The sequence below is a fragment of the Camelus ferus genome, chromosome 24 (assembly GCF_009834535.1).
Source record: "Camelus ferus isolate YT-003-E chromosome 24, BCGSAC_Cfer_1.0, whole genome shotgun sequence".
Taxonomy (NCBI): Eukaryota; Metazoa; Chordata; class Mammalia; order Artiodactyla; family Camelidae; genus Camelus; species Camelus ferus.
The window spans coordinates 17819617-17845362 of record NC_045719.1 but is presented as its reverse complement, the minus strand read 5'-3'; the positions used below and the strand labels follow the sequence as shown (position 1 = coordinate 17845362).

The window sequence follows — 25746 nt, the reverse complement described above, 5'->3', positions numbered from 1 at the left end:
AAGGGACTTCCCTTCTGCCAAGAAAAGATGGAACACAGCAATGACCCATCTGAGGCAGAGGAGGGAAGAAAGACGGGGCCACCATACCAAGCAGTAAGTAAAACTTAGATCACAGTTTTAACAAATTGCTAATGGCCAAGCATGGATGATCTTAAGAGTCTGGAACCCCTGGGAACTACAGATGCAAAGGAAGGTGGGATGTGGCAGCCCTCACAGGTGCTGTCCCATGACCTCCGTGGCACCATGAGGAAGACCCAGGCAGGGACAGAGATGTAAGACTCCCCAGGGTGCAGGTCTGGGGGCTGCACAGCCAGATAACCAGAATGGCAGCAACCACCTCACTGGAGGAGGGGAGCAGCCACCACTGCCACCTGGACAGGCAGGAAGCCACACCCAGAGCCTTCTCCTCTCTGAGGGAAGGGCAGCAAATCTTGTGGCCCCCGCTGCACAGGCGGTGTAGAAAGGAAAAGAATAAGCCTGTGCTGCTGGGGAAGGGACAGGAAACCATCCTGAGCCCAGACCTTTAGAGGTGTCCTACTATGGAGGGAGGTGTGGCATCACTGAGGGAGCCCCACCAAAGACCCAGGCACACTGACCCTGCTGAAGATCAATGTGGATCAAGGATGATGGAGAGAGTCCAGTCCATTAAGCACCAACCCACAGCAGGTTTCCACTAGGGGAGGGGCAGGAGCATGGAAAGAGAGATCCCCTCCAAGGCCCAGACACGCAGGAAAGCTCTAAAGCTGACAGTGAAAAATGGACATTGAGAAAAACCCTTTGGCAAACCAGCCCTCACCTCAAGCATAAGATACTGCTTTAAGGAACATGGAAACTGGTGGTGCATGGAGGAAGATAACCATAGCAACAGTAAAACCCCAAGCCTGCTCCCATGACCAGACTGACAACCTCTCCACTGTAATAGCCTAGCGGTAGAGACGTGCCCATTTAGAGGCATAAACACTACCTACCTCTGTTCCGTCCTATATGTGATGGCAAGCTTTCAACCCAAAATTACAAGATGTACCCCAAAAAAAAGCAAGAAGGCCCCAACTCTTCACCCCTGCTGTTAAGAAATAAAACAATCAACAGAACTAGACGCAGATTTGACTTGACATTGAACCTACAAAATTCCCAATGATTAATATGTTAAAGACTCTAGTGGAAACAGTGGACAACATGCATGAACAGATGAGAAATTTCAGCAGAGGAAAACTATAGAGATGAGTCAAGCAGAAATGCTAGAAATAAAAAGTATTGTAAGAGGTGAAGAAGTTCATCAGGAGGACTCAACACAGTGAGCACAGAACCAATTACCTTGATAAGTCAACAGAAGCTGCCCAAAATGAACCCAGAAGAAAAAAGAGTGAATAAACGTTTAACCCTTGCAAGACATATTTTTTATGTCAGTCCCTGGAAACATTTTTAAAGCCTAAAGCCTTCCTTTCCTGGATAGAAGCCAGATGTAAGGCCATCTTAATGAGTGTTCTATTGAAGGTAAAATGACTTTTAATGAAGACATCCAACCTCTGTTTTCTAACGTGAGGATCCAAAGATGCATAGATTAAAAACCTTGGGAAATTATGTACCTCCAACAACAGTACAAATGGTGCTTCTTCAGAATAAGAGCAGGAGTTCAGATAATCACTCATATCAAGACGGTCACTATTTCATTTTTTTACATTTGAACATGTTAATCAAAGGAATCCTTCATGATACCATTAAGAATTACTAAACATAGTATTTGATGCTCTGAGAAGTTATAATGCAGGCACCTCACACAACGCAAAGTTAGGACTGGTAATCCTTAAAACAGCAGGGAGAGAACAGAAGAGTTGCCAAAAACCTATAAACAGTTCACTGCCTCAATTTCTGGTAAAGGATTAAGGATGAAGAAAAATTATATCTTACATTTTTCTAAACCCACTACTGATCCTGGATTATATGCTCCAGAGGATTTTTGGACGAATGTCTCTTGAGCACTTAGAAGAGAGACGGAAGCATCTAAGACCAGCAGTTTCCAGGTGAGCAGGCCCTGGCAAGCTGAGCGCATCTCCCTTTTTCATCAGGAGGTGGGAGGTAGGCGGACTAGCAGGAAAGAGTTGTTAGCTCACAACTCTGAGCACTCAGGTGCAGGTACAATGCTCAGGGTTTTATATATCCTTCACTGCTATCCCATCTTACAGATTATTAGCTCCATTTTATAGAACAGAAATAATCCACCCGAAGGATCACAGAGATGTGCCTGACCCTAAATTTTCACCCTGACCACCAGATGCAGCCTCCTTTGTGAATGCGACGAAAGGCTGAATGATCACCGAGTTTGGTGTCTTGTCAGTAACTTCACTAAAATGACCCCAACACCCTGACCTGCAGGCTGCACTGGCTTACACGTTCCTTGCCTCTGTCAACATTTTAGTCAATGACGCAGAAGCTCTGCTTATTAAATTTACGTTAAATAAAACTAGGATTAAGAGTTAACATAATCAACGGCCAAAGCAAAAGTCAAAACTATCTTGAGGCTGGAACTCTGGCCTGAAATCGATGGGGAAAAATACAAAGCCCTTCATTTAGGTGTGAAAAATCAACCACAGAGATGGAGAATGGAAGAAACAGGCAAATGTGGATGAGTAAAACAAAACAAAACAAAACAGAAAAAACAAAAACAAAAACACGCTGGGAGGTTTAGTGAATTATCATTTTGATTTGAGCCAGCACCCAGAGATGCTGCTAAACTCAGAGGGAGGATTTGTGGAGGAGTGATACTGTATCCCAGGAGCCTGCCATGTTACTATTGATTGTACTGGATGGACAGAAAAATTAGTAACCTGCCTGACGGGGAATTGCGAATCATGTCCCCAAGGACTACCTGTGGAAACCATCGAGTTTAGCTTGGACAGGATGACATGGTGACTGCCTTTAAATACTCAAAGAGCTTCCAGAGGGAAGCGAGTGTGTGCACAGTGTTTGGTTAATGACAGAGAGGTGGAGGTGGGTCCCAAAAAGGACCCACCAGTGTCCAACAATGGCTGTCGGAGGGAATGGCACCTGGTCTGCCTCCACAGGCATCAGGAATGTGGCTGGTGAATGTCAGGAGCATCTTGAGCAAGGCTTTGCCAACTCTTCGAGGCTAGGATTCTGTTTTACATTATGTAACTCAACAAGCACTTCAGTTAATTTCCAGATAATTATGCTGAGTGAAAAAAAAAAGCCAACTTTTCCAAAAGGTTACATGCTGTGTAGACTAGCATTTTTATAACACTGTTGAAATCACCAAAGTATAAAGATGAAGAACAGATTAAAGGTTGCCAGGGATTTGGACATGGGTGGGAACAGGAGGAAGGTGACATTAGGGGTCCTCTTCGTGATGGATATATTCTGTCTCTTGACTGCACCAAAATCTCAATATCCTGGTTTGTGATACGGCAGCACTTTATTGCAAGATGCTACTTTTGGAGAAAACTGGATAAAGACCACACAGGATCCCTATGGCTTAATTCGAACAATTATATGTCAATCTACAATTATCTAAAAATAAAAAGTTTAATTACCCCAAAAAAAATTAAAAATGAAGAAGCCCTTCAGATCTCACCCGCAGGGGGGTCATGAGTGGATCGCACAGCAGTGACACGCCAGTGACCAAGACCAAAGGGCTCACCGAGCCTCCCCTCCTCCATGACCGGGCAGCACTTCCCGGCCCACGGATGCACCCGCTCAGCTCTCCCGGGGGTCGCCACTTGCATCTCAGAACCTCCATGTCAAAGCTTTCCTGCTAACGAACCCCAGTTTCCAACTTTTCTACTCCTGCCAGAAGCAATGCCGGATTCATAGCTGCCCAGATTCAAAACCAAGACCCTAGCCATGATTTCTGATTTTTTTCTACATGCAAAAACCCAGTCCTTGGAAGCTGTTCCTCAAATATGTCTGCACATGTTCATCATGCTGTTTCCGCTGCTATTCTTAGCTTGGCCTCATCACCTCAGAGCTTTGATACTGGGCTAGCCCCAGGCTTCCCAGCCCTGTCAATTTCACCAACGCCAACTCCATCCTACACTTTATTTTCCATCATCTTACTGTCCTAACAAGAAACTCTGAGCAGTGTCCCTATTGTGTGTGTGCGCGCGTGTGTGAGAAGGGGGAGCTCTCCAAGGTGTGTAAGAGAGTGGATGTGTGTGACGGGGGGCTGTGGCCAGGGCTCCCCTCGATTCAGACTTAGTAGCCGGGCCACCTGGGAATCGAGGCACACAGGCATCGCAACCACCCTCACGCAGTACAGGGGAAGTCTAGAGATCGGCGGTCAGCAGCCTGGAGCACAGCTGGAAGAACCAGCTTCGATGGGGCTGACGGAAAAATACAGAGACGGCATCACAGAGAGGGCAGATTTCATGGCCACATCAGGGCGTGTCCCTGGAGAACCCATGAGGAGGTGGAAGATCCCTGGTCCTCACCCATGGCTAGAGGGGTTCCACACAGATACAGAGAGACAGACTCTCCACGTTGGGGTGACGAAAGGCTATGCTGTATAAGCGGAATACCCTACCCCAATTAATCAGACTTCTAGATGTGTGAAGAGGAAAAAAACATACTGTGTCAAAAGTCATGGGATGAGCATTGGCTTCTTACCTCTGGCTGGGAAGTTTAAAGATGGATTTTTGAAAATAGAATGAAACATGTTATTGAAAACACTTTTTTCTTTCTTTTAAAAAGTAACGACTTGGCTGCAGATGCATCACTTTCTCCCCTGGCGATGAGTCTCAAATATCTGCAAATATTGCACAATGACCCTCTGGCACGCTGCAAAAACCACACCGTGTTGCCTTTCATGGAAGGGAAATGAAGAATTATGAGAACAGAATGACAAGGTTTCTCTAACCCAGGATTCCATAATCAACTCTGAGCCTGTTTAAGGCAAAAACAGCAGGATCTCCAGGTTTCTGCTCTTTAGGTTCTGAGATATCTAACTCTCAGTCAAAAACGAAAAAACAAAAAACAAAAAACACCAGGACCCCTGGCTTTCCTGAATTCTTAATTTGAACTGGGGAAACGTCTGTGGCCGTATCACTGCATCTGTGTGTAGAGGGAGGGGACCGAAGCTTCCTTCTCGACAGCTAAGGGTGTCATGTTGGTGCATCCATTCTTTCTTGCAGATTCCTCACTGTCCTTCCTATCGTGGGGAAGGGCTGGGGCCACCATATTGGTTTTGTGAACAAGTGATCTCATAAGAACTACACTGAAGATAAACTTGGGGGCTGCGGTCACTGTTGACTTTTGGCCACAGGCCTGGAGTCAGCGCCACCTGCAGGGTCAGCGAGACCATTATGTGACATCACAGTGAGTGGACATGGGCTGCGAGCGTCACCCATGGTCCTCTGTCTAACACCAGGCTTAGGCTGACCCTTGGCTCTATTTTCTTGTCCTCAGAGTAACTGGCCCAGTGTTGAACACAGGAGCTGAAGACTCTAATGGACTTTCCTGTGGGAAATTTAGTGATGGAGAAAGGAACCAGCACTGACCCAGGGCTGATGCCCCAAGTGGCTAGACAGGAAGCCAACATCCCGCCCCACCTCAGACAAAGGCCACCCAGGAGAGGGACCCAGGGTCCCAAACACTACGTGGGCTACACAGGGAAAGGAGAGGGGAGCATAACCTCTACAGACTCATTTTTGAGGGCTTTTAACTTGATGGTTTCTCCCTGTTATTCAGCAGTGCAATAAGGAGTCCCTGTGTGCTCCTCTCCTGGTGCTCATTTTCTTTGCAGAATGACTCCCAAGAGAAGCGGACAGGATGCTGTCACAGCACTGAGGACTCCGAGCCTTCCCCCCATCTACTGATCAGACAGATGCATTCCTGTTGGGCCCACTTCCCTTCTCTCATTTCCTCTTTTCCCTCCTAGCCCGTGGTCTCTCCTCTCACCACTCCCGTCCTCCTCTTCTTGGCGCCTCTTCCTGTCTCCCCTTCCCTCCCACCACCACCCGGATCTTGCCCTCCTTCTACCCCCTTCCAGTGATGAGCTGAAAGGTGGTCACTGGCCCCATCATTAAGCAGAGCTGCTAGGATTTATTTTCTTTTGGAAATATGGCTGGTTGTGAGTGTTTTATCATGACCATAATAGAGTCCATTTTTATTGCAAAATCTCCTGTCTCCCTGTTTTGGGGGTGTGTGAGACTATGCAGAGAGCCTGGGGGGAGCGAGCAGCTTCCAAATGAACATGAAGGTTAGGGAAGGTTCCCAGCGGAAGGAAGGGAAAAACTGAAAACACTGAAACAGGATCTGAGATAGGAATGCTCCCTCAGCCTGGCTAAATCCACCGAATAAGCCCTCAGCCTGTAAGGTCACCTACAGCAGTTTGTAAATTACAGTCATATCCGTTCTTCATTGAAAACCAAGCCAAAGTTTAAAAAAAAAAGGAGAAAAAGAAAAGATTCCCAGTCTCCTGAGAGAAACCATGGCCATTTCTATTATAAAATGGGGGCGGGGCAGGGGGCCTCTACTATCACTAATACTGGGAAGAAGAAAACGGAGAGGAAGACGCAAGGGACAAGCAAGGACCAGAGACCCAGTGGGCACCGCACACCAGCGCCATCTACAGGGAAGAGGCCCTCCCACCCACACAGGGACCCTGGACCCACACAGGCACAATCACTAGGACTCTGGGAAACGTGGAAGGAAGACACAGCCTCAACTAGATCTCTTCTCATAGCAAAGCCAGATCAAGGCTGAGTGCTCCTGAAATACAGCAGAGTCCTTAGGAGGCAGGAAACGCGAGAGGCAAGGCCAGGGGATGTGACTCACCGAGAGCACAGCGCTGGTACCTGCCAGCAGCGGCAGGCCCGCCAAAGTGTGGGTGGCAGTGACCGCAGGGATGGGGAGAGCCTGGGATGACCACGTGTTCTGCAGGGACTTCCAGGGAGCTATGTTGATTCTGTGACCAGCTTAAGTCAGGTTGAAATTCCCCACCTAGGCCCTCACTGCCCTCCCTGCCCGACCCTGTTACCCACTGCAGTTGCTGCAATGCCACACCCCACCCTCACCCCAGAGGCTGACCACACTCCAGCCTGGGTTCCCTTGCACCTGCTCCCAGGATCCCTTCTTGCTTCTTCCAAATCTCTCCTCCAGCCAGGTCCCCCGCGGCCCCACCCGAGAAACCAGAGAAGACCACACCAGAGCCTCACTCAGCTTCAGCACCCGCCTCTACGACACCGAGTGGCAGAGAGGACCTTCCTCATTGGGACAGCACCCCTAGAGTGTGGGGACTCATAGCCAAGGCATGGGGAAAAGATCTAGGGGGAAATTAGATAGGTTCTCATAACCAAGCTTTATTTCCATGTGGATTAAAGGCGATAATGCTTGAAAAGCACCGACTATGGTGCCTGGTGCCTGGGTACATTTTTAATAAATGTTGGTCAATCGACAGTAGAGTTGAAAGGCAGCCTCAAATTTCTTCTATATAGAGAACTATGCGTATACAAATGTACAACATATAAATATATAGTTAAGTAACTGAACACATTGAGTATGAAATACAGCATGTAAGATGAATATTCCATCCATGGCATAATGTTTTAATTAAACATTAAAAACCAGAGGTGCCCAAAGCCTTTGATTAAAGCTTCAAAGAAAAAAATTTAAATGCATTAAAAATTCATAAGCTCTTTGCAATTTGAGTGTTTTTTTTTTTTTAATCTATAAAATAGTAGTCCTCGTTTATCCTGTGACAGGGCTGGAATAAAGCTGAACAGAACTTCTTTTGCAAAACCATCTCAGAGAGGGTGACAAAGAGAGGGGTGTATGACATGCAAACTGAATGAAATGTTCAACCATAACCTTCTCTTACCTTTGACCCAATGAGCGTGTACAGCCACTGAATGGTTTCATTGTGGTTTATTACTCCATTCATCCCATCCACATACAACATAATCTGGCCCAAAGCTACAGGAGGGAAGAGAAAAAGAAGACGACATTACGGTTTTATATGTAAATATCATCTCCAGTGCTCATAATGTCAAGTGAGATTCTCATACTTTAAGGGCACTGTATGTTAAGAATCACCTCTAAAGAGACTGTCGGAGCTCTGAAATTAGCAGAATCTCATATGGGAAAGTGCTGACCACACCAGAAGAAATAGGGGCTATGCCTGGCCTCTGGAAGATGCAATTAAGGCACGAAATCCAGTGATTGTTGTCTCTCTGTGCTTCAATGTATAAATGCATGTTTTTACGTTTCTGTATCTGTGTGTAGTTCCAGACGGGGCAGAGATATGGGGCCGAAAGAATGCATGAAGTTTCTAAAAGCAACCTGGCTAGTACCCCAGCCTGCAGTCAGACAAGTCCCAGCTGCTAAGCTAATACAATCTGAATCCTTAAGGTAAGGAATAAATATGTATTTAAGTAATTATCTGTGATCCTTTTTAAAGATTTTTCAGGTTTTAAAACATCAGAAATCAGGGGAAAAAAAATTGTTGACCCCAAGTCCTGAATTTTAAGGAAAATACAGTCACCAAATACGGTCATTATTCACCAAAAAGAAAATACGAGCCATGTTACCACTTTTTAAAAACAAATATTAACTCTATCAATTTTTTTCAGTACCCTTACTATCAAAATAATTTGGATTCTAGATAATGAACACACACAAGTCACATACTCTAAATAAATAGGCTTCCTTGAATCATGTCTAGCTTCCTAAATCTTATTTCAGCCATAATTCATTGGCATGGAACTGACCTTTTTAGGCAAGACCTTTTTTTCCTGGTAATGGTAGGATATCTCATTTTAGAAAACTAAAAGTAAGAGGTACGAAGTGAAAATAATTCATAATCTCATAATTTAAAGAATCATTCTTAATCTGTTGATATACTTTCTTACATCCTTTTATGTTTTATACACTCCCCCACACAACTCTGTATGGAGGTCATAGGAAACAGTCCAGATGAAATGGTGTTGATTAAAAAGAGCAAAACACAAAATAGTAGGTATCGACTAATTCCAAGCACCCAAACGTATGTGTCACGTTAAAAAATCCATTATTATCCTATCCAACAGATCAAATAACAAGTCACAAGAAAAATTATGCTCCTAAATATGTAAAAGCTCAAAATTTAAAAATTAATTGAACATGTGCTTAACACAATAAACAGTATATTTTTGGAAACAACAGATTCATATTCTATTTAGTGGTGAAACACTGGAGGTCCTATTAAAATCATAAATAATTTTAAAATAATGGCCACTAATCCCATGATTATTTAACACCATGCTACAGAGTTTCAAGCAAATTTAATAAGACATGAAAAATAACGAGCTGTAGGATCACTAGAACTGAATACATAATATTGTCATTATTTGCAATAAATACTAGACTCAATAAAAATGCATCTACAGAATTTATAATGAAGAGATCACAATTATAACCGCTTTCTCATCTTAATGAGAAATATGGATGTAACATACAAAGAAAGTCAAAGTTGGAAATAAAAATATAATACTAGATAAACGGACATATGACAGCAAATATAATAGTTTGAATGACTCATTGTATAAACAACTCATACAAATTGATAAGAAAATACTATATGCCAACAGAAAAAAGCCAAAAGCATTTCATAAAAGAGATGACAAGCTGGTTTATAATAACAAAGTTATTCATTCTCACTATAATAGAAAAAATACAAATTAAAACCATAATGAGGGGGAGGGCATAGCTCAGTGGTAAAGCGTGTGCTTAGCATGTACGAGGTCCTGGGTTCAATCTCCACTACCTCCATTAAAAACTAACAAACAAACAAATAAATAAACCTAATTACCTCCTCCCCAGGAAAAAAATTTTTTTAATAATAATAATAATTTAAATTATCCAAAATATTTTTTAAAGAAATGATTAGGTACCAGTTGCTGGAGAGGTTAAAAAAGTAACTTCATACACTATTGGCAGCAGGGCAAAATTGGCACAAGTCCTATAATCAGGCTATTTTGTGCTGTAATTGTTTTTAAAATAGTTACCATTTAGTACCTATAGTGTCTCAAGCTCTGAGGGGGACTTTATACGTGTGATTAATACAGAGCTTTGCTGTGCGGTGGGTAGTAATACCCACCCCTATACAACAGAAGAAAAAAGTGAGGCTGTGGAAAGTAAAAGAACGTGCCCCTAAGCCCCATCACTACCAAGTGGCGGGGTCCACCTCCAGCCAGGACGCTCAGGCTCCTGTGTGTCTATGCTCAGAGCCTGGAAGTCCTCTCTAAGCTCTTCCCCAGCCGTTGTGATTTCAGGGATCGCTACTAAGGAAATAACCCTAAGTTAAAGGGAAAAAGGGGGATGAATCAAAGATAGTCACTGAGGTATCATCCACAATATCACAGTATCAACCAAAATTTAAATACATACCAGTTCTACAACTCAGCATACACAGTCATTTACCAAAGCTATGTCCTAACCTGTAAAACGTAACTGATAAAATAATTGAAAAGTAGAAAATTATGAACATCATATAATTCAATAAAACACTAAAATCTTCAAGCATAGTCGGAAAGGAAAACCCATGATATATTAGGCATTGATTGGATGTATGTTCTTTGGGTGTATTTTTTTTTCTACCTCTTTCTGTTTTCCCAGTTTTTCATTATGAGCATCGATTACTTCTATATTAGGAAAGTAAACAAATACACGAAAAGTAACCAAATAAGTCTGTATAATGTAAAGTATTAGCTGCTTTTCTTGGGTTTTAGGAATTTTTCACTAGCCTATTCCTCTCAGCTCACCTCTCCCTCCTTCAGAAAGACACGGCCCCCACTTCATGGGAGAGATCTGAGAATTCAGCACATCCTGCCCTGTTTTTCCCTTTCCCTTTTTCTTTCTTCCTCTCCCTTCCAAAACAAACTGGCAAATCTCCAAGGAAGGGAAGTTTGTACCATAGTCTTTTTCAACCATTCGAGTCCCACTGCTGAACAAGCAAATCCAAGGTGGACTTCAGCATCTTCCAAAACAGCCTAATGGCACAAGGGAGACAACGTAGACTGTTCAGCCTCTGGAAGGCACATCCCTCTGGGGGACCCTTCCCACAAGGCTGAAAAGCCGGGAATAGTCTCCTCTCTAATGGCTGAGGGCCTCTGGTACTGCAGAAAAGCCCAGCCAGCCAGGGCACTGCTACAAAAAAGTAAGAATGTCTATACGTTTTCCTTCTATGATCTGTTTCCCTCTAAGGTTCTACTGACTTCTCACTTTGGAGCAGGAAAGTCACCAGAAAGTCTACATCAAATGGAATTCAACTTTCTGATCACACCTGTTTGTCATAGTATTTTGGTGATCAAACACTTGCCGACTAGATATTTTTGTACCCTAGCCCTAAAGCTTAAAGCATTCCTTCCTATAAAACCCACTGCAGACACAAGATGGCGCTAAATAGATTTAAGTGGGTTACATTGCACTGGTATCAACAGCAAAAAAAAAACCCCATCTCAGTGAGGGCCTGAGAATAAAACTCACACAGATTTAAAAAATAAATAAATAAAAATAAAAAAGGTAGATGGCTTGGGTCACAGAAGCCATGAAAATCAGTGATTTCCATTTTCAAGAAGGATGCAGAGGGTCAGAATGTCCAAACAGAGAGGTGGGTAACAACTGCACAGGTCTAAAAAGAGATCACGGCATTTATTGTCATGCTGCCCATAAAATTTACTCCAGGCATTTTAATTAATTTTCCATGCTCCAGTTTCCTCACCCAAAAATGAGACAGTAACACCGCAGTATGTATTTTGCAGGGGTGCTGTAGGGATTGAGCCAGAGCATTGCCTTGCTTAAAGTAAGTGCTCAGTAAACGTTAGTCATGTCAGCCACGTCACTGAAGTCGCACATCAGTTATTTCCTGGACAGAAACACACAACGAAAGACTCTGCAAGACATGAAGTTGGGGAGCGAGCCCTCTGCCCAGCCCAAAGTCACGAATATTTTTTTCTCAACATTTTTAGGATTGCTTTTTATATTAAGATATACGCTCCATTTTGAGATAATTTTTGGATACGTTGTGAGGTTTAGATGGATGTTTTCCCCACATAGTTGTGTAACTGACCTAATACAGTTTTTTGAAGAGACTATCCTGCCTTTATGTAATTGTTTTTGCAAATCTGCCAAAAATTAATTGGCGATGTTCGTGTGGGTCTATTTCTGGATTCTCTGTTCTGTTCCATCCATCCATCCATCCATCCCTTTGCCAATACCACACTATCTTGATTACCACAGCTTCATCTGAAGTCTTAAAATCAGGTGGTATGATTCCTACAATTTCATTCTTCTTTTTCAAAATTGTTTTGGCTATTCTTGTCCTTTAGCCTTTTCATGGGAATTTTAGAAACAGTTTGTCTAAACCTACAAAAAAAACATCTTTTTGGAAGTATTATGGGAAATGTATTAAATCTATAGGTAAATTTTGGAGAAGGGACATCTTTATTACATTCAGTCTTGTATCTATGAACCTATTATGTCATAATTTACATCTTCTCTATTTTCACCAGCGTTGGGTAGTTTTTAACTATAGATTCTGTGTATGGCTTTTTGTTAAATGTGTACGTTCTTCATGTTCTGGGGGCTACTGGGAATATTTTTAAAACTTCTCCATTTCCAACTGTTTATTACCAGCATATAGAAATAAAAACACTTTTTGTTTGTTTTGACTCTGCATCCTGTAACTTCGTTAAACTTATCAATTTTAAGAGTTTTTTAGGTTATGTTTTTGAAGATTCCCTGAGGCTTCCTACATAGACAACAATGCTGTCTGTGACCTAGAACAATTTTATTTCTTCCTTCCCAACCAGTATCCCCCTCACTTTTTATTCCCCCTTGCCTTATCTCATTGGTTGAGTATAAATACTCAACTGGGAGAGAAAGAGTGGACAACTTTGTCTTTTCCCTATATTAGGGGGAAAGCACTCAGTTTTTCACCATTATTTTTGATGTCAGCTATGAGTTTTTGTACAGTGCCCTTTATTAAGGTGAAGAAGATCCACTCGATGTATAATTTGTTAGTTTTTTTTTAATCATAAGTGGATGCTGAACTTCGTCACATGCTTTTTCTATATCAACCGATAGTATCAAGTGGTTTTTCTTCAGACTGTTAATGTAGCAGATTACACAGAGTGAATTTCAAATATTGAACCAGCCTTGCATTCTCTATTGGCCATGGTGCATTATTCTTTTTCATATATTGCTGGATTTTATTTGTTAATATTTTGCTGAGGATTTGCATCTTTGTTCATGAGTCTGTAATATCATGTCTTTGTTTCATATCATGGTAATGCTGGCATTATAAAATGAGTTGGGGAGCATTCCCTCCTCTTCTGTATTCTGGAAGAGATTACGTAAAATTGGTTTTTTATTTTGTGTTTAAATGTTTGGCAGAATTACCAGGAAACTATCTGGGCCTGGAGATTCCTTCTTCAGAAGACTGTTCACTGCGAGTCAAATTTCTTTAAAAGTCATAGTTAATAACAGTTACAGCAATAAGGCTAGTCAGGTTATCTATCTCATCTTGGATGAATTTTGGTAGTTTGTGGTTTTTAAGAAATTGGCCCCTTTCATCTAAGTATCAATTTTATTTACTTAGAGCTGTTCACAGTATTCTCTTATGACTCATTGAATGTCTGTGGAGTCCGTCATGACAGCCCCCTCTGTCATTACAGATGTTGGCAATTAGTGTCTTCTTTCCTTTTTTCTTTGCTATTATTGCTTATTAGCTTTTCTTTTAAAAAGAAAACTAGCTTTTTATTCCACTAATATCAACTCTATTTTTATGTTTTCAATTTTATTAGTTTTTACCCTTATCTTTATCATTTCCTTCCTTCTACCTGCTTGGGTTATTTTTACTTTTTTATTCTTGTTTCTTAAGGCAAGTGTTTATATTATTGATTATTCTCCTGTTTTTCTAATAGAAGTAGGCAAGGCTGTAAATTTCCCTCCATGCACTGCTTCAACTACACCACATAAATTTTTATTTGTATTTTCATTTTCATTTTGTTCAAAATATTTTCTAATTTCCATTTGAGGATTCGTCTTCAACATATGGATTATTTAAAAGCATGTTGCTAATTACCAAGTATCTGGAGACATTCCTGTTGTCCTTCTGTAACTGATTTTTAGTTTAATTCCATTATGGTCGAAAATACATGATTCCAATTCTTTTAAATTTGTTATTTTTTATACTCCAGGATATGCTTTGTCTTGGTGAATGTTTTCCATGCACTTGAAAAGAATATGTATTCTGCTATAGTGGGTAGAATGCTCTAAAAGTGTTACTTAGAACTAGTTGGTTGATGGTGCTGTTCAGTTACACTATAGCTTCGCTGATTTTCAGTTTACCATTCTATTGATTACTAAAAGAGGAATGTTGAAATCTCCAATTATAACTGAGGATTGTCCATTTCTTATTTTCAGTTCTCTCGGTTTTTGTTTTATGTATTTTGAAGCTCCGCAGGTTTTCCATTTCTGGGTGAATTGACCCTTTTTATCACTATAACATCCTCCTTTATTCCTTGCTATTTGTTTAAATTTGGGGGGGGGGATTAGGTTTCTTTCTTTCCATCCTTCCTTCCTTCTTTCTGTAATGGAAGTACTGGAGATTGAACCCAGGACCTTGTGCATGCTAAGCAGGCACTCTACCACTGAGCTGTAACCTTCCCCCATCCCTTGCTATCTTCTTTACTGTGCGGAGTCTAATATTAATACACATTTCTTTTGATTATTGTTTGTATGGTATTTATGTCTGTATCCTTTTGCTATTAAACTATAGTTAAGGTGAGTTTTGTGTAGGCAGCATTTCATTGGGTCTTGTTTTTTGTATCCATTCTGATAATCTCTGTCTTTTAATTGCTGTGATTAGGCCAGCTACATTTAATATAATGATTGGTACATCATTTTTAATCTGCTACTGAGCCTATCTAGTGAGTTTTTTGTTTTGGTTAATGTATTTCTCATGTCTAAATTTTCCATTTGGTTCTTCTTTAGTATCTTCTTCTTCTTCTTTTTTTTTTTCCTGAGACTTCCTATCTTTCCATTCAAATCCAAAAATCAGTGTCACCTTGGCACTGGGGTCTATTGATCTGTCTTTTCTCATGCAGGTTGAAATTTCCCTAGTTTACTGTATGCCAACTAATTTTGGCTTATATCCTGGACATCTAAAAAGATTCTAAGACTCTGGATGTTGTTTAAATGTTACAGAAAATGTTGGCATTTTTGTTTAAGCAGGCAATTAACCTGGTTAACTTAGGCCACAAGGTCTGACTTGCCTTTTACAGGCTGTGGTTCCAATGCCAGTTCAGTTTTCAAAGCCCCTGCTGTGCCATTTGGATTGGTCCTGCATATCTGTTACCCAGAGACTCTACCTGGGCAGCGGTCTACCAGGTCTCAAAGTCTTTAGTGTGCTGTTTAGGGTCAGATTCACATGTGTAGTTTGTAATGAGCCCATGGGCTCATAAAAATACTTTGCAGGTCACTTTACTGAACTTCTTTGTCCATTATCTCCCTGATACTTTAAGGTTCCCTGGGGCCCCCCTTCTTAGTCCTTCAACCAGAGAGCCGGGCCATTATTTATCCTGCTCTGCCACTTACTTCTTGTGACTTTGTCCACATCTGGGGCCAAGTCGTGGGAGAACAAAGAGGGAGAAAACACAAAAGGAGTTCACCCCAACCCTCCTGTAACTACAACTCTTCTTAATCAAAAGTTTACGCCTCCTTCTCTGAGTTTCAGGTGCCTGCAGGACCCTGCTATTCTCACATTATTATCACAGCTGCTCTCACCATGGGATTACCTGGGGCAGGGGTTCAAGATAACAGAGAAAAGACTAAGAAACATGGGGGACTTTTACACTCTTAGTGTTTGGAGTCCCTTTTGCTGCCATATAAGCCAGAAGTTAGAAGACTTCTCTGGAACTCTGTCTACATTGATGGCCGCTTTTGGGTTTGGGGCTGATTTGAGTCCAGACCAGTAAATATCAGAAGAAAAATGTTAAGAGCACCATCACAATGCTGTTTCAAATTCTAGTCTTCTTCCTCAATCTGTCTGCTACCGCTTACTCTTCAAAGTGCTCAAAGAGTTGTTTTCTGTATTTTCCCCAGGTTTATAGTCACACTTAATAGGAGAGACAGGTTCGTGTGTGCTTACACCATCTCAGGCAGAACTCCTCCCTGTTCTGCTTTTAGAATAAATCACTCCAGCAGCAACGCGGAAGAATGAGCAAAGCCTGGAGTGAGCAAGCCCTTCAGCTGGGGATCCACTTAGAACTTTGCCTCAACTTTCTAACCCCATGGTTTTCAATCCTTTCTCTTGCCTTCCTTTCTCTTATTCTCCCTTCTTATTTTCCTTCATTCTTGTTTTCCTTTCTTTCTTAAAGCTGGAACCCTTTTAGTGCAAGGATCTTCTAAAAGGAACCATAACACAGGCAAAAGATAACTCTCAGATGCTTTGCTGGAAGCAGTACTGGTAGCGTTTAACTACTTCCCCTTTAACACTTGATGCCCCACCCTGCCTACAGCTGTGGGTTCCCAGGGGCTCTGTTAAAAGGACCCAATCACAGAATCACTCTAGACACTGGAGCTCACTGCCCACCTGCGTTTTCAAACGCCACTAGTGGGTTATGAAATTGATTGAGTCCAGATCAGCAATCTATTTTTTTTTCCGGAAATAAAACAGAATAGAAAACAGAGTGCATTTCATTTAAGGTAAGGACTGTTCCTATTTTTGTTCTATTTTATATAAATGTGAATTTTTTTTTCTATAGCTCTCAGCCACAAAAGTTTGGAATCTATTATTCCAAAGTCTTTCCCTTCTCTTCACCTCCACCTTCAGTGAGTCATCTAGTTCCTTCCATTTGCCTCTGGAACTGGCCTCAAATTCACCTGTTCTTCCCTCCATCACTGCCTCAGGTCCAGCCTCCACTGTCTCTCTTGGATTATGGCAATTGTGATCTGGCTGGTCCACCTATCTCAAATCCCAGTCTTTTTCTAATCCATGAAAGATATTACCACTGAATTTTCCAAAGCATTAACTATGTCAACTGAATGTGGAAGACCTTTTGGCTCCCTCCTGCCTCGGGACAAGGCCCCTCCCATCCCCAGCCCCCTCCCCCGCCCACCTTTCAGCTTCTTGTCCACCCCATCTGGGCTCCTGTGCCTCTGAACTTTCTGTTCCCATTAAGGGCTTCAATCCTAAGCTTATCCATTTTGAATTAGTTATATGTGCCTTGCTTTTCAAAGAAGTTCTTACATATAAAATATATATTCATTCTACAAACCAGAGCTAGATGAAATTTTTTCAAAAAAGAATTTCTTACACATCGGTGACAACAACCCCAAAAAAACAATCCCACATCAATTATTTGCCTGCTTGTTCACGTCCCTTCCTTTGGCCAAAGATACCAAAAATGCCAGGGGAGAAGTTGAAAGCTAATTCCTTCCTGGCAGAGTCATCTGACTTTTTAAACAAAGAGTTCTTAAACAATGCTGCCCTGAGTTAGTCTTTTAATAAACCCCGCATCCATTCTTTCCTTTCAGTCAATATTACAGCGAAATTACAGGTCACATGTAATCTGTAAATGAGCTCGGAGAGACCAAAGCTGCATTACCTTCTTAAGAGAATTATTCAGTTTAGGCCAAAATATTTTTAATGCAATGTTGTTGGGGTTTTTTTAATGCACAGAAATAACTACAGGCATATCATACATTTGACTATAAATTAGCCTTTTTTTATGTCCTGGACAAGGCCTCTATTTGTAAACTGAGCATCCTCTTGTGTATTTCACCCTCGAGTTCCACCACGAGACAAAAGGTTTCTCCCACTAAAGTCTGATTTCAACTGACCTTCGTGCATCACCTCCCCTCTATCTTTTCTTTCTTTTTGCATTTTGGGGTAACTTTTAATTTTGATATAATTTCAAAATTAGAAAAACGTTGTAGAAATAGTGCAAGGAACTCTTGCTTGTCCCTATACCTTTTACCCAGATCCACTCATTGTTTCCACTGTGTACCATTTACTTGATCATTCTGTTTTCCTGAACTTTTGAACATATATTTTTAAATAAAAGTTGTATATATTTAAGGTGCCCATCATGATGATGTGGCGTACCTATAGAGTGAAATGATTACGACAGTGAAGCCAATGAACACAGCTCACATAGGGACCATTTTTGTGTGATGAGAACAGCCAACATCCACTCTCTTAGCAATTTCAGGAATTCAGTACGGTATCATTAACTACAGTCATTGGGCCTGTACATTGGAACTCTAGACTTACTCAACTGCATTCTCTCACTCTTGAACTTGATTTTCTTTTCACAAAAGCAGTAGGAAAGAAAGCCTACACTACAGCCATTTTCATCAGATCATGTATTTTTTACCACTTAACAATGTGACTGCAAATAACTCCTCTTTATTTCAACCAAAAGTACAGAAAATGTAGACCAAATGTCTGAAAAATTTAAAAAAAAATTACCTTACCATAAGAGCAACCTTCTGCTACAAACCATTATCTGTGGTCACTAGGGGTTTTTGTTTGTTTGTTTGTTTTGTTTTTTTTAAGAGGAAGGAGACCTGTGACTTGCCCGTTGGGAGTGAAGAGGATGTTGCTGTGTTGTTGGGCACATTCAGTTCTTCCTGGAGGCCATGGATGCACAAAATTAGCACAACTTTCTTAAACCAGAGCACAGTGGCGACTCTGACAATCTGCAGTGGTGAGAGTTCTTGAACACAAAGTTACCTCCAGAGAGGGGGAAAAAAACATTCTTATCACTAAAACCTTATCTCCTGGGAAGAGCGAATTCATTTTAAAAAAGAAAGGGATTTCAACTTATTTTAATCAGACCATAAAATTTACTCTTCTTTACTCTGAAATGGATTTGCCAGTCCCCAATTTCCATTATGCACCAAAGCCCACAGTAAGTATAGAAAAGAGGTTGATAATGTTGACGTTCTTGGAACTAAGTGGAGGCCTTGGACTCTGCCTAATTACTCCTCTCCTCCACGTAACTGTCTGCCCTAAATAACAAGCCCAGGCCTAGTTTCCCCCAAGGGCAACTGTCAAAGAAGTACTCTTTCAACGCTGATTACTGCCTCAAAAATTAAGGAGAATAAGCTGCCAATTCTAGACCGGAGACAAGAATTTAATCAGCAGAAAGAGCTCCAACAAGGTGTCAAAGTTCTGAGTCCCCTGCTGACGTTCAGCAGTATTTCAATGCAAATTTTCGATGGCATTCTTGGAAAAATTTACTAAACTCTCTCCAGCCCTGAAATGCCCATTTCCTGAAAAAGGTCTCCAAGATAAATTTTAAAGTGAATCAGGACTAAGGGCCTCTCTTAACACTTGCAAGCTTAATCAGTAACTCTCAGAGGAGAGAGGGTCCTCCGGATGGTTGGTGAGGCTCTTTCTGAGGGACCGTCCTACCAGGGCGTCATGCGGCCAAGCTCTCTGCAGCCTCTTCTCGCCTCTGATGCAACTCATTGGACTGATCTGTTTCTGCCCTATTCCTTCACCTTCCCGGGAGCAGCAAAGTTTGAATCCCAGATTCCCATGCTAAAGGTTTAAAAGTAAGCCCTCATGAGTCACCAATGCAGGAGCAGCCTTAGTACCGCTGGGGCGGCTGTGGCCTCAGTTACACCTCTGCTCAGTCTCGCTCATTCCACATTCCCCCATTTTTCAGATAAGGAGGAACCAAAGGCATGAAGAAAGGTTTAACAGATTAGCAGGTTTTGAGCCCCTAAGAAATTCTGGCAGACTCCTAATTTCTCTATGAAAAGAAAAACAGTCATTTAAATTATCTGTTCTATAATGCTCTCCAGGACTTACGTCCAGTGAAATACCAGTGGAAGTACACAGTCCTCCCGAGGCATCTCGGAGCCAGAGATGAAATGAACCAGACAGAGACTCCCCAGGCCCAGCAGTGGCTGAACCAACCTGCTCGCCTCACAGACTCAATCTAACCCTGCTTTTCCCCCACAGGACCTGGGGTGGCGCTGTGAGTCAGTGACAATGGCTGGCTTGACAGTGGCCCTGGGAGAAGCAGCTCCTCCCCTGGCCTAGCGAGGGGACATGCAGGAGGCATCCCCTTGGGGCATCCCCTCCAAGTGGTTTACCTGTGTAAGCCTTTGTGACAGAGGCAAGAGGCAGGAGGCTTGGGGAGACCAAGCCCAAGCAGGCAGGTATGGAGCTCCTAAACCCCCAATTCAGAGAAAGGTGGGGTTGGTAGGAGCCTGAGTAATTAGGGGAGGTTTCACGGACAAAGACAACAGAGCCATATGTTAAAGGATGTGGCATACTTAGCTTCCAGAAGACAGATGAGCTTCCAGGGCATGAGAAAAGGTAACCAATGGCTCTGCTGATTTCTGCCTTCAGGACAGAGCAGCATCCAGGAAAACTCACAGGACTTGGACCCTGGGAGAAGCTGGTTTCCATGTTGTCTCTAACGTTTCCTCATTCTAAAAAAAGTGCATGCAGGCCCCCCTGGGCCTCAGTTTACACATCTGTAAAATGGAAGATGCATCCAACCTGGATTCCGCGTTGTCAGCAATGAAACAAGATGAGGTATTAGCACTCACTGATAGTAGCTGATAGTCAGGCAGTTCTTGTTGATTGTGTTATGCTAATTAATCTCTCTGGACTTCAACTCCATCATCTGAGAGATACAAGGTTTATCCTGAAGACCTCCAGAGCCTCTTAGCTCCAAAGTTCTACATCTCCATAATGTTACTCTAAAAGCCCCTTGTGGGGTGTAATAGCAAGTTCCCAGCACTAGGAGGCGCTTTTCTAATAAGTGTTTATACCTGCATTCCAGATGAGATGCCATAAAAATCGGAAATTTGTTGTTTAGCTATTTTACATATAGTAGTTAGTATCTGCACACCTTGAACTTCTGGTGTATTATGCTGTACACCAGAAACTGACACAACACTGTAAACTGACTATACTTCAATAAAAGAAAGTCAGAAATTTACTCTGGGGCACTGCTTAAAGCAATAGGAAAATTTTTCAAGTATATTAATTCTGTATATCTAAGTCGGATTTCCATATGTGTAGAATTTTAACTTACCCCCAAAACCCGAACTTACTAAACTTCCGAACTTACTGAAATCCTGCCCACGGCTACTGAGTCCACATCTAGAAGGGCACTGCTGCTGCCCCCTGCAGGGTGGCCCCTCTACTGCCCCCTGAAAAGGACCTGCATCCTGCAATTACATCGGCTGCCGGCATCCAAGGCCCTGACCCTCCTCAGGGTCCTAAGGGGAAAATTGTTGTCTCGAAGCCTTACTCTACAGCTCCCCATACCCTTCAGTACCTGATTTAATTGGTTGTGTAAATGACCCCAGCTTCCCTGCTTGTCTGAGCTCCACAGGTGATCGGCCTGCACAGCCAGGGCTGTGAACCGCTGGTGGATGCTAACCCAAACCACCACCTAAGTAAGGGCTGAGCCTGGGTGAGGTAGGGAGCTCTCCGAGCTCACTGTCAGTACCTGCTTCTAATCAAACCCAAAGGCCACCAGAGGAGAAACCAGCTCCCACTCCCGGATGACCCGTCTCCATGGTCTCCACCAGGGCGGAGAACTGTGGACGGGGAGCAGGCAGGTGGCGCTGGTGCGCACCAGCCCGGCCGGCTGCGCAAATGGTCCAGGGGCCTCCTCATGTCTGTAGCCAAGCTTTACCTGGGTGTCTGTCCGATACGCACAGTTTCAAAGTTTCACTTTTATACAGTATTTTAAAAATCATGACATCACGTAATACAATAAAGACTTTTTAAATTTGACAATCCCTTAGTATCTTCTCAAAGGACTTTATTGTGGATTCCCACAGTGGGATTTCAAGGACTTTTTAAAAATGTGGATCCTGTGTATTAGTTACTTGCCTACAATTTAGTTAAACCTAAATTCTTTAGAAGCATGACAGGCTTGCCAAATGTATTCTATGATATTATTTTATGTCTATTTTATGACCTAGAACAAAATCAAAATACACATAATAGAGAACCAGAAACCCTATTATGACTCATTCATTCCTGTCGGCTCTAAATTGGTGATACTCAAAGAAAAAGAATGAACTTCCCTCAAAAAGAGAAAAATAAACAATAATCAAATCTCTAGGTTGATTGCGCATGTCCACTCTGTTATCTGCATTCCAAAAAGCTGAAATATGTCTGAACATGTTTAACACAGAGACACATTTAAAAATCAAGGCAGATGCGTGCTACAATACGGCTGAACCTTGAAAAACAAATCATGCTCAGTGGAATAGGCCTGTCACAAAAAGACAAATATTGGGTGATTACACTCACATGAAATTTTGAAAATAGGCAAATTCACAGAGACCAGAAAAGGGGCTGGGGAAGGAGAGAACAGGGAATTACTGCTTAATGCGTACAGAGGTTCTGTTTGGGGGTGATGGAAACGTTTTGCAAATAGTGCTGATTTTAGTACAACCTCGTAAAGGTAATTAATGTCACTGAACTGTACAATTAAAAAGAGTTAAAATGGCAAATTGTATGTTACGTCTATTGTACTACAATAAAACGAGTAAAAATGAAATCATATCAAAACACTACTTGGCTAAAGAAACAATGGCCTGATATCCATAGCAGAAAATCTCAAAGCAGCTCAGCCTCCCGGGGCGGGTGTCTGCTCTAACAGTGCTGGGCGGGTCCCCGCACACAAACAAATGTAAGACCAGCGCGGCCCTGGCAGAGCTGACGAGGCCACCAGGCTGTGCGTCTGCGGACCTCACCGCCACCCATCCCGCCTCCGCGGCCAACACCTTAGACTCACATCTATTTAATAGCTATTTCCTGGCCGCTGTAATCACACATTCATTAGAGCTGATTGTTTTGCCGTGCCAACGGTCATGACGGGCTGTCACTGGCGCGCGCTTTGTTTTCATTTCTATAAATATATGAGCATTTCACATGTCACCAGCTACTGAACCTGGATAAACACTTCAGACCATGCACTGTCAACAGGGGCAAGAACCAAGAAAACTGGTTCTTGGGGGCAGACACCCTAGATGTTACCATGGTTTATGGTCCTCTACAGGGACACAGTATGTCACAGATACATAGGGTCCCTGTGGCATTAAAACTTCATGGGAGTGGGGTGGGCGTGGTTAAGAAAAAAATGTATTGTAAGGCTCCTGAGGGAGATGATAATAATAAAAAAAAAAAGTTGACAAGCATGGCTTCATACCTTATAATTAAAGATTTTCCTTCAATCAAAAATGAACAAACAAAACCAGCTACTCTTTACAAGTGAACAAAAAGGGGAAACAAACTAGAAGTTTTAACTGAAGACGAGTGTCTGGCTTCGCTGCAGGCCTCCCTCTAGACTTAGTAGCACATTGTGCAGCTCCCTGTGAGGGGCACTGCCCGCCATGTGGCCCAAGCTCTCTTGCTTTTCCCAGGACTGACATACGCATCCGTTCACGCCAGCAGCCAGGAGCATCTGCTCGGCACCAGGCACCCTGCTAGGCCCATTTGGCTGGACCCACCTCATCCAAATGGATGGAGCCCCGCAGCTGTCAGGAAGGGAGAATGAAGGCCCGGACCCTTTGCTCCACCATCAGCCTTGGAAAAAAAGAAGCAGGGGTAGGCCTGGGAAGTGGTCGCAAGTCTGGGCCCTGAAGCCAAGAAACCTGGGTTTGAGGCCAGGTGGCATTGCCTCTTACCAAACAAGCAACTCTGTGCAAGTGATTTGACCTCTGGGGCTCCAAATTCCTCCTCTGAAAAAAAGAAGTCACCATCTTGATTCTTCATATGGGGCTGCAGTGAGAATCCACTGAGACGGTGATAATACACATTTGACTCTTGCAAGCTCAAGTAACTACTGGTAACGCCCTCCCGAGGGAAATCATAGAACCATTAGAAAGGATACAGCTACCTGCCATGACTTCCATCAGTGGATACTGTGTACTTATACCCTCAACAATCCCAGTAGGGCCTTGCAACTCTCTCTGGGGACGCGCAAAGCCCACGTGAAGTCACAGGGGCACAGGAGCAGCAGCAGGCAGGGTTTCTATGTCAGTGACGAATTTCAGCAACGTGTATCCCTCTTCATGCTACTTCATCTCGCCAAGATGAGGCCCACTCAAACGCGTCACTTTCCGCAAACTCAGACTCACAAGCAGGTGACGAAGTCTGTTGCATCGAGGGTATGATTTCAGGGGCCCAAGAAGGAACAGGACTTTGGAAAGCATGCGTCTCCTGAGCTGGCTGAAACTTTTCCTTTTCGGTGGACACATGCTTCCATTCCACAAAGAAAAGTAAGGTTCAAGCATACCTCCCTGAGGAGGTCAGTACAACTCATGCTATGGGACAGAGGTTATCAGCACCAGAGCACCTCACTCCTGCAAGGCCCCTTCCCACACCTTGGGAGGGGCCGTAGCAATGTGTTCTGATGGCCTTATGTTTATCTGCAAAAGAAAGGTACTTTAACACAATCACATAGGACCCTGGTCCCAATCCACCCTGGGTCCCTCCATCACACTTTCTCACATGGCAGGTGGTAAAATTATCATGGACATTTGGAGGATTCAGCTCAGGGAGGTGAAACAGGGGGATGTATTTATAGTTTGCCACTTCTTCCACATACACTTAGGTTTTTGCTGGTTGTCCCAATGAAGGAATGATTTCCCCAAATATTCCTGCCGCCCAATATGCCAATTCACTGGATTGTGTGGCCCAGGGGTCACAAAGGACAAGCACAGGAGTCTCTTAGCCAGTGGCTTTATGCATAAGGAATCATGAATGGCGCCAAAATCAATACTGAAATTTTAAAGGGCTCCCTTAATTCTAGGTAACTAAGGCATAGCTATATGCATCAACCAGGAAGGTTCCAGACTGTCATTTAAATTTCAGTAAATGTGATTAATGATGCAATTTATGGTGCTTTTCTCCTATTAAGAATCAAATAAAGATGTTTTTAATATATACCTGGAGACATAAAGCAACCCTTCTCCCAGAGAACAGGTAAAACCAGAGAGGTTATGAAACCTAGCTCCATAAAACATAATTATCAACCTCATAGGCCTGTAACTTCTGTCATAGCAGCACACTCTAGCCCAGAGAAACTCTCAGACACATGCACAAGGAAATATGTGCAGGAATTTTTATAATGTCTATGTTTGCAACGTGGAAAATTGAGGCAACTTAAGTGTCCATCATCAGGAGATGGATCATTAAACTGTGTGTGTCCACACACAAACATGCCACTCTACGACAAAAATCAATACACAAGGATGAGTCTTTATCTGGCCAAATTATGGAAAACCACATGTAACACATGTACAAAAAATTTGCTCCACATACAGAGTACTGTGTAAGGATTAGAGGTCACTATGCGCAGCAGTCGGGACAGGAGCCACCTGTTGAGGGAGGAGGAGGATGTAACGGCGGGGCGTGATGCAGGGCAGCTTCAATGACACTAAGCTTGATTTCTTTCGGTGAACAGTGTGTCCACAGGTATCTGATTTGTCTTTATATGTCCCTTTTATACTTTTAATATTTTATAAGACATTTAAAAGAATAATTATCAAATGAATTCCAGATTGATAGATTCTAATACAATGATGAATACATTCTTTAAAGTAGAAGAAAAATACTCAATTCAATCTCCCTAAAGTGCTATGTCATTTGGTGTATTCTGAGTTTTTATCCATATGAATATTTTATGAGGTTGTAATGATGATATAGCATGGAATATTCTCATATATCATTAATGAATGTAATATTAAATATTAAGCATT

At 42.5% G+C, this 25746-nt stretch overlaps 1 protein-coding gene across 13 annotated transcripts in view; it reads right to left on the bottom strand.

The window, feature by feature from the left end:
• Positions 1–25746, bottom strand: part of FHOD3 (formin homology 2 domain containing 3) — a 411926-nt gene that overhangs the window by 168342 nt on the left and 217838 nt on the right. For all 13 annotated transcript variants that reach the window (XM_032467256.1, XM_032467268.1, XM_032467258.1 and 10 more), the window contains exon 6: positions 7832–7926. In XM_032467256.1, coding sequence (XP_032323147.1) covers positions 7832–7926 — 95 coding nt within the window. The remainder of the gene's footprint in view (positions 1–7831; positions 7927–25746) is intronic.